The sequence below is a fragment of the Lycorma delicatula genome, chromosome 2 (genome assembly GCF_047948215.1).
Source record: "Lycorma delicatula isolate Av1 chromosome 2, ASM4794821v1, whole genome shotgun sequence".
NCBI lineage: Eukaryota > Metazoa > Arthropoda > Insecta > Hemiptera > Fulgoridae > Lycorma > Lycorma delicatula.
Window position 1 is genome coordinate 122,078,225 of NC_134456.1, and position 10,664 is coordinate 122,088,888.

The 10,664-nt window shown below is 30.2% G+C and overlaps 1 protein-coding gene across 1 annotated transcript in view; it reads right to left on the reverse strand.

Annotated features, from left to right (window-relative positions):
- LOC142319940 (dual specificity calcium/calmodulin-dependent 3',5'-cyclic nucleotide phosphodiesterase 1-like) overlaps nt 1–10,664 on the reverse strand; it is a 193,054-nt gene that overhangs the window by 114,542 nt on the left and 67,848 nt on the right. Inside the window, exon 4 of the mRNA XM_075357616.1 lies at nt 7,315–7,428. Within this exon, the coding sequence (XP_075213731.1) occupies nt 7,315–7,428 (114 nt within the window). The remainder of the gene's footprint in view (nt 1–7,314; nt 7,429–10,664) is intronic.

Below are 10,664 nucleotides of genomic sequence, written 5' to 3' on the forward strand. Positions count from 1 at the left end.
GCTAAGTGCTACATGTACATTCCCAGGTTGTTATAAATAATATATATAAATATAATATACTGGTATATTATACTGGAAGAGAAAGATAGATATATGTATATAACAGTTGCATAGTATTTATTAACAACAAATAACATTGTACACAATTAGACGCGTGACAACAATATAAAAAAATCGAGTATACAATTGCTCCTAAATAAAAAATAAAAAAATAAAAATAATTAAAGGAAATACATATATATATATCCGCATTTAAATTGAAGTCGATAAAACTAATGTACTACAAAATATAAAATTAAAACATTTAAAAAATAATTTAAAGTATATTACATTAACGTTTAGTGTTTGTTTACTAAATACTTGCATGTCGGCAAGTTTATGAACTAATTTATTTTAAGTAAAAATAAATTACAATCAAATTAAATATCTCATTCTGTTTAAAAAAAATGTCATACCCCAATTATAGTTTTATAACGAAAAGATGTAAGTCTTCAATAAAATCTGTTAATATCATCATTGCAATATTACGTAGACAATTCTTAGACTGACAGCGTCATCAGATAATGTTAGAAACGTTCATACGAGTAAATTATTTCAGAGTTCTTTAGACTATTAGATATCTGTGTTTTCATTAAATCAATAAGCAACTATTCCAACAATCTTTTCCTTACTTTAAATAATTATTGTACGAATAGTACAAACTAGTAATAAATTATTTGTGGAAGATAGTTTTCAAATTTAAAAAAAATATATATATATCATAATGCTGATAAATCAAATTAATTGTTATAACAATCATTTTTGTTAGAAAATGTAATAAAACAATGGATGATTAATTGGCGAAAAACGATGAAATTTTAAAGGAATATAAGTTTTTTCTAATTTTCAAATTTTCATTATGTTTTTTGGGGTACTACTATGTAATTCTATAAAAGAAAAAAAAAATTTATCTTAAAACTAAAAAAAAAAATAAGATTATTAATTTATATTTTTCATAAAAGTAAAGTAAAAAGTAAATAAAAACTAAATCTTCACTGTATTTAGCATATCTGCTACAGGTATGAAGGAAAACATTTCTGCTGATATGGTTGAAGTTAAATTTCTAGAAAAGAAGACAGGCTAAAAGCCAATTTAGAATAATTTTAACATTTTAAACGTGCAGATACGCTACTTTATTACTACCAGACCAATCCCTTTCTTCTTAGATATAAAATAAAATGTTTGCTTAATTTAGGCGCTGTATTTTAGCATTTATATATTCGTGCAGGGACTAATGAATATTAACAATATTATTACATCGACTTAATAAAAATAAGTTAATTTTTAGACGGATAGGCAGAGAATATAAACTTAAGTATTTATAAAATTTATCCGGAGATTTTTCAGAAGTTTTCCTTAGGATGTTTCACTGTTAAGTAGTGTTATTATCATTAATTTATTTTATAACGAGGTTGAAACATATAAAATTTGTTATGCTTTTAAGTTTTGTCTAATCGTAAACATATAATACGACATTATTTTTCATATAACGTCGTACTATAATTTTTCAATCTTATAGTACTATAAGACTGAAAAATTTTTAATAGAGTTCAGTTTGTGATTTTATGAGCGGCCGGCAGATTGACCTTACTAAAACGAATCAAGTGATTCATATTGTAGTGTAAGACTTTTTTTAACGTCAGCAGTATATCATTGTTTTTATCGCCTTCATGAAATCATGAAAACACTTGATTATTTCGCCCTCCAACTGTACCTGATGACGCTTAGGAAGTTCGATGTTTATCTAGGCAGTTATACAACTATAGAGTTACCAGAAAGAACCTAACCTGTAGTAAGTAAGTTAAATAAAATGTCCACAATTTACTTGTGTATATTGGTGACGAAGTCAGTAAAATATGGAAGTATGTATACGAGAACGAGCGCGTCCACACGCGCATTCGCATATGCGAATAATAAAATCTACGTGTTGTGACGGAAGGGAAACTTTTTTATGTTCCCTCTTTTATTTGCTTACTTTTAATGACTTATTTTACTTTACTTTTCTTTTTTTTACTCATATTATGAGTCAACAGATATTTTGTTTCACTGGGCTTTTTTTTATTTCATTATTATTTTTTTTTTAGCACAAGTGTGATTTAATCAGCAAGGACGGAATATTATCTGCCAGTTAGTTTATTAAAAGGAACAGATTCTGTTAAACAGAATTAATTTAAAAAAAAAAACCCTGGCTTGAGGTCGGTGTAAATGATGAAATTATTCAAAAGGGAGTTGGACACTTGATATAAATTACATTTGTGTCTTATAGCTTATCAAAAATTATCATCAAGATTTAGCGATGGGAATATTATAAATTATATCACCTCTGCCCGTAAACAACTGACAGCTTTATCTGTTATCTACGTTTTTACTCTTTCCACTCAACAAATTTTATATTTTTACTTGTTAAAGTATATAAAAAATATTTTTTTCCTAGGTTTTTTCTGCCTTTGTGTGATGTTTACTTTGTCTTAGCTATAACAAATAATATTCGGACTGTGGCTAATGAACGGATACTTGCAACATCAGGAGATTCACTCGTAACTTGGATACAGCCTAATCGGAACCAGAAATCTATTATTGATTATCTGATTAAAATACAGAGATCTTAGTTACATACCAAAAATATAAGGTGTTCAGAGGTGCTGAATGTGGAACGGATCTTTTTTGTTAAAAGCGAAGGTGTGTATACAGTATAAACATAGTATTAAAATCCAGGAGAATGAAGGAGAAACTAATATTAGATACTGAAGGTACAAACTGGAGCTGTTGAATCAGCGGTCAGTCAGGTTGTTGTACAAGTTGTGGTTGCCAAAAACGATTACTAATCAGAGATGATCGGAGAGTGTGGAAGAGAATTATAGCCGACTGAAAGGGTGTGGAGCAACGAGTGAGCCTTTAAGGTAAAGTTTAAGTTAGATGACTGGTGGGATAGCTTGATTAAGGAGAAAAAGAAAGCATATAAGACTTGGTTGACTAGCAAAGATATAGAAGATAGAAAGTTGTATGATATAATTAATAGGGAAGTAAAAAAGGCAATGGCGATAGCAAAGTGATATGTGGGAAAGTAGATGTGAAAGGATCGAGATGTCTATGGATGGAAGTCGGACTAGGGAGACATGGGAGATTGTAAAGAGCTTGAGGAAGATAATAGTGAAAAATAAATATGTCAATGGTTAAAATGGAGAATGGTAAAAATATAATGAGGAATTGCTGAAAGAGAACCGTGAGGTGTTTTCCGGAGATGTAAGGTTGTTTCGTATCGGGGATAGAAGGCAGGGGATGGTGAGTGGAGAAAAAGAAGAAGAAATTTATAGCACACTGAGACAGACAAAAAATGGGAAATCACCAGATCCTGGAAACATTCCAGTAAAACTCATTAAGAATAGTCCGGAGTGAGTGATCGGTCCGGAGTGTGTGAAATGAGAATAGAAAGGGAGACAGTAACTGGAGAGAGTAGGCTGATTTTACAGCAGGAACGTCATGAGTGGATAATATTTTCATTCTGAGACAACGTTTAAGTAAAAGGATAGTTAGAAATTTGGTTTTCGTAGACGTAGAAAAAGCTTATGATACGGTGCCGGTGAAGACATTTTTCGAAGTTTTAAGTAATTGTGGCCTTCATCCGACGTCGTGAGAGCAATTTATAACTTTTATAGGAATCAAGTGCTGTTAAAGTGGGAAAACATCTGTCAAAGTTTTTTAAAGTTAATAAGGGTTAACGTTAAGGTTGCTGCCTTTTTAACAATCTGTTTAAGATTACTTGGATTAGGTATTGGAAGAATGGCGGGAAAAATGTAGAAGGATGGGAGAGAAGGATATATATATTCGAGGGTGAGTCAATTATTATCCGCAATTTAGTTATATTTTTATTTATGTTGGTAGTACTGTCGTGTTGCGTAGATGACGCATGCGTGGTTTAATTGTTGTTATGTCTGTGCAGGTTTGATGCTGCTAGGCTAGTTCCATTATCGCTGCCCTGCCGTTAACCGTGGCTGATCCGGTTTCTGCTTGCACCAAAGAAGAGCAACGTTCAGTGATCCGTTTTTTGTGGTCAGAAGATGTATCAGGGGCCGAAATTCATCTAAGACTTTCGGTACAGTACGGGAACAGTGTGTTGCCGCAACGGAGTGTCTACGAATGGATTGAAAAATTCAAAAATCTGGAAAAAAATTTGGAAACATCCAAATTCGCCCTGCAAAAAAAGTTCAAGACCCAACCATCCGCAGGAAAACTGATGCTTACGGTTTTTTTGGAACTCACAAGGCCCAGTACTAGAACATTATGAGGAAATTGGCACGAGAATAAACAGTGCGCGTTACAGTGAGATGCTTACTGCCAAGCTGAAGCCTGCAATTCGAAGCAAACGCCGAGAACTGCTGTCGAAAGGTGTTGTGTTGTTGCATGATACTGCCCGTCCACATACTGCTGATCACACTGCTGAAACGCTCCAGAAACTCATCTTTGAAGTACTGGCTCATCCTCCGTATAGTCCTGATCTTGCCCCTTCTTACTACCACTTTTTTTGGTCCATTCAAAGAGGCTTAAGAGGCCGTCGATTTACCTCGGACGAAACAGTAAAAGAAGCGGTGCATTTCTGGCTCGCAGCTCAACCGAAAACCTTATTTTATGAGGGAATCAGGAAGCTTGTGCAACGATGGACCAAATGCGTTGAAATGCAAGGTGACTATGTTGAAAAATTATGTACATGTAAGTTTCCTATTTATATTGCAATAAAATTTGTAACTACATTGCGGTTAATAATTGACTTACCCTCGTACATATACACGTTGTTATTTGCAGACGATCAGGTGATCATAGCATCATATTGGTCTGGTATTAGCTATATGATAAGAAAATGGACGAAAACCTTTATTAAGTGGAGTTTGAAAGTAAATTTTAGTAAGATTAATTATATGGTGCTAGTGGCTGGTGCAAAAGAAGATGACTTGATTATAAATGGGAATATCATCGAGACATGCGAAGAATCTATTTATCTTGGCTCTATATTGTCACAGGAAGGATGGCTACCCACAAGTGCAATACTTTGTGGTGGTTTGAAGGGATAAGAAAAGCAGCTAAATATAGGTTGTACAAGAGTGTTATTGAGAGTATTTTATTGTTTAGGTTAGAATCTTGGGAAATTAGAAAAATAGATGAGGGAAGGTTGTCGGCTGTGGAGGTGGACGTGCTACGCAAGAAATTGTGAAGTTTTTAGAATGCAGCACGTGAGAAATGAAGAGATCAAAAGAAGAATTAGGGCAGCCGCTAGAGTAATTATGTTTTGGAGGGAAGAAGGCTACAATGGTTTGGGCATGTTCAGAAAATGGAGGAGTATAGATGGCCTGGGAGGATGTTGGAATGAAGAGAAGAAGAGAAAACGTGGACAACCTCCAAAGCAGTGGATGTCTGCAGTGATGGAGGCGATGGAGAGAAGGAATTTGGAGGAGGAAAGTTGGCGGGATAGAAGCGTTTGGCGGTTGGGATGTAAGAAACGGCCCTTATAGCTGTAAATACTTGCTTAGAAGAAGGCATTTGTATTTTTTTATCATCGATACTATATTACTACTATAAACAACTAAAATACTAGACAATACAATTAGCATCTGAAATATATTTATCGGTGAAAAATTGTAATACGTTACATATAAGTTTACTTATATTTTAACAAGTTTAAAAAAAGAATCCAAAAAATCTGTCATTATGATATTATATAGGAATATTTATTATTATTAACCCATTTTCGTAAATTAAGCCATAAGAACAAAAAAAATTTACGGATTTTTCCTCTAACAATAATCAGTTACGGGAGAGAAATATAAAAATTATTTGACAGCGGTAGAAGACAGGTTAACTACAAACTATTACTACAAATAACGTTAAAAAAAAATAATTCAATTATCTTATAATATACAACCGTTGAATAAAGTCTAAATGATAAAAATAACAACACAAATAAAACTCTGGTTTTACGGTTAATTAAAAAAAAAAGATAATGAAATTTGTGCGGTTCGATAACTATATGGTTTGTTTGGAAATCCAATTTAATGGACTATCATTTAACTCTATAGTGACAATATCCTGTGGATAAAACATGCAACCTAATTCTATACAAGTTGGATATCGACACAATTCGTTTTATCACTCAATTACACAGATTTAAATTTAATTAATCCATTATTATTTAATACATTACTATTATTTAAATCTAATTATAAATTGAATACACAATGTCATATTGGAAAATTATAAGGAAGTTGTGCAATTAATCATATTCTTTAAAATTTCATTCTTTTGTTTAATATGTATATTTATTTTATTAAGAACGTTCGATTCTTTATACTTCCTCAAATAAAATTATTAATTTGGTACTAATTTATTCCTTTAAATTAAGTATTATTTTAATTTGTTTTACAAGTTTAGGACAAAATAACTAATTACGAACAGAATAGTACATAATTACACCTTTATTCTTATTATTTTAAATTACTTATAAATGAGATTTTCATTCTTTTCCAATTGCAATTTCGTACAGGGACTTGGTATTTGGAACTAAATATCCGAAATGTTTTCATAAATTTGCATGGGAAGTATATAAAATGGCTTTATTTTATTACAGTTGTGGTATATTATATTGCAATTTACGTACAGAACAACAGATAATGTTAAATTAATGTAATAAATTAAAAAAAAGAAATTAAAAATTTCTGCATTGTTTTTAATAAAAATAGATATTGTATACAATTACTAACGTTTATTAACAGAAATGAAGGGTTCAATTATAATATAAGATCTACACTTATGTCAATTTATTATTATTGTTTTGTTTTTATTATTATGCTTGATGAAATTAAACAGAAGCTTTAAATTTTGTACATGTGATACGGAAATTACATTTTAGTGTATGAAAAATGCCACGCCTGACCGATATTCGAACCCTGGACCTTCAGATGAAAGCCATATTTTATAAAAATATGAATAAAAGGATTTTTAAATCTCAATTTTTATTACAATTATATTCACTGAGGAACACGTATGATTATAATACTGGTTTGCTTTAATAACTTTTTTTTATCTTAAAATTATAAAATGGGGCTAAATACATTTATTTTAAACAGAAAGAGATAAATTAAATTCATTAGTTTATTAATTAATTAAAAAAATATGTCTCAGAGTATACACGAAACAAAATCATACGATCTTTTGTAAAAAAAGATAATAAAGAAATAAAAATAAAAATAAATAAAGTTAAAGATAATGAGTAAGGTTTGGACTTACTTTGTCTCATCGATGAATACTGCCTCGAGGACTCTGGCTGCATAATGAAGATTCTTCTGGAGAATGTCCGCTGATATTTCTCCGCGTTGTAATTGACGCAACAGGCAACGCAACCTGTAATAACATTATTAAAATGTATAAGCCAACATTTACACAAATATAGAACGAATTTATAAATACAGATATGTTTGACTGCGCGTACGCGCGCACTCACAGTTATTAACAAAATTACTAATACTCTTTCTCTTTCTGTGCACGTGGGTGTTAAGGAGCAATTTTATTACAATTTCACATGTGATTTATTAATCTTGAATTAATTACACTGATCGTAAGCAATTAATAATTTTTAAATAGCTATATTTATTAAAAATATTACACGTAGAATTCCTTTAGGAAACAAAAATAGTTCAGGAATTCATTCTACAGAAGAATTCATATGTGTTGTTGAGAGACATTCTTAGCACCCAAATGAGAATAAGTTTTTTTTTTTAAATATTAGATTTCATTAATTTTTTTGTTTTTAGATGTAATTTCATTTGAAGAATTAAAAAACCGAGTATTACGTCGTATATCCAATACTACATGATAATGTTGCTTATAAAACTAAATAAAAACATGTTAAAAACATCTTATATTTCGAGTAAATTAACTTTCGTTAGGTGTTAATAACTAAGAAAACTGAACAATAAAGCGTGTAGAGAATTTAATTTTGAGAAAATTTTTGTAAATAGATAATAAATAATTATCTGAAAAATCTAATTTTAATATAAAGAAATTAAAAAAAAAAAAAGTGAAAATTATTAACTCTAGTTTGGCCTCTAGTATTGCCAACGATTTAATTACTTAATCGGTATCATCTAGTAAATAATATAATAAATATCAATAAATAATAAAGGGAACAAATATTTTGTTTATATTTATTTTAGGTATAAAAATTAATTTAATTCACAATGCAACATGCTATTAATTTGTTATTACTGTGAGCTGAACGTGATTTGCACTAACTACATAGTTGTATGATATAATTCCAATTTTCAGGTGAAAAGTATTCCAGGTCCTGTTTTCTTTTATAATTTTTGTAATGAAATTCCCGTGCTGCAATTTATTATGAAAAAAATTTCCGAATAACGAGTTTCTAATCTAAAATGTTTTCAACCTTCTTTCATGTTAATGAACTAAGAATTGTTTCTAATGGTTGCTTGCACTGCGGAACAATATATTGCTGAAAAAAAAAACTTTTTTAGAAATACAGCCCACGCTTTTTCTAGCATTAGAAAAATTTATTTTGAACAGCTACATATCGTACTGAAATTTGGCTAAATAATTTTAATTTGGAAACCGTTCTTTAGTTGACTTGCAAATATTAAAATAATTACAAGCTTGCAGTTAGGGTAAAAGATTAAATTTTATCCATCGGAAAGTCAAATTTTATTTGAAATGAAATAATTTATTAAACAACAGCCACAGATTTCTTACAGTAAAGCTGCACGAAGAAATGTGATAAAATTTTGCAAAATTGGTTTTATGTAAATGTATAATTCAGAATAAATTGGTGATTGATTAATCGCATCAATCATTTTTAAAAATTACCTTTTTGAAAATGGATAAGTAAAATTTTGAAAATAATCAGCTACTAGCCCCTGTTAGAAGTCGTACCTGTAACGAAAAAGTTTTACATATATTTTCAATAGAACGGTGAAATTTTTTTCACGAAGTTTTGAAGTACTTCATGACAGTCGAACAATAGTATTGACACATCTGCTAATTTTCTTAGTTCCCAGGTTTCCTCAGATTTATATTTCCTTATTTTATCTGCGGTAAAACAATAAATAAGGATTTTATTAAACAAAATTAAAATTCTAAATTAGAATTAATCATCAATAGAATTCTTAGGGGATCATCAATAAATAATATATCTGGATTTCTTAGGAACAAGAATGACAATATTATAGCTATTTTCATATTTGGTGTTTGGAAAAACAGTCCGTGAGATAACTTTCAACAGATAATATGTTTAACTAAATATATATATATATATATATATATATATATATAGAGAGAGAGAGAGAGAGTTTCCACGAAGAAACGGGGAAACTTTCAGGAAAAGTTTCACTGGTGAAAAAATGAAAAACGTTCATATAAACATAGGTCTCTCTCTTTTTTCCTGTTTAGCCTCCGGTAACTATCGTTCAGATAATACTTCAGAGGATGATATATGTATGAATGTAAATGAAGTGTAGTTTTGTACATTCTCAGTTCGACCATTTCTGAGATGTGTGGTTAATAAAAAAATAGGTTAATATAAACATAGGTCTAGAAACGCTTTACTTTCAAGTTACGGCTAGCGAAAGATTTCGCCCGGATTTCAGCTCTTCTAATAAAACGAGTCCTACTGTAATTTTTGAGATTCAAATTAAAGAAAAAGATTGATGATTTGTTATGTAATTTGTGTTGGGAAAAAGGATAAAACAAGTCCAAGAACTTTAACTCCAGTAATTTTAAGAAATCCGACGTAAAACACAAAATTCAGTGTCGAAAAACAAGTTGTTTTAGGTTTGTAATTTACCGTTGTTAAAATTACTTATAAATGCGAAAGATTCAGTAAAAAAAGTTGTAGAGAATTTAATTATGAGAAAAAATAATGTGCTCGTAAATGCAACCGATAAAAAGTAAATAAAAACTTTTAAAAATCGGTTTTTTAATGAAGCAAAACAGACGAAAAATAGACAGAAAATTGTATTATTCTTTTTCTGTACCTAATAAATATTATTCTTAATATAGCAAAACAAACAAAAAAATATAAATAATAAAATACATGAAATAATAAATTGTAACTGAACAACAAACTGCAGTTACAGTAATTGTTTGAAATTTCTTCCTTCACACGTACACACCACTCTGCCCGACGTAAAATAATTGCGGTGGGTTTCCGTGTTATCTCAGGATCGTTTCGAATAAATTAAATACTATTTCGTATTTTAATGAGTGACTCTTTTATATTACCTTCCTGTTAGTATATTATTTTCATATGGCCCCAAATGAAGTAAACTAGTGGCGTCTAGTCAGATGATCGTGGTCCAAGTACAATTGAGTTTAAGAAATTAGCATTTAAGTGATTTCTAGCTACTAAAGAAACATTTGTCGTACCAACAACGTGCTAGAAAATCATTTGCAATCTGTCTGTAAAGGCACATCCTCCATAAGAGCTGGAAAATTATTTTTCAAGAAATGATCATAATCATTTCCCGTAAGGTTTTCATCGAAAAGAAATGGACCCAGAATTTTGTCATGAATTATGTTACACCAACCATTAACGTGAAATCTATGTTGGAAACTAGTTTCCACAGTAC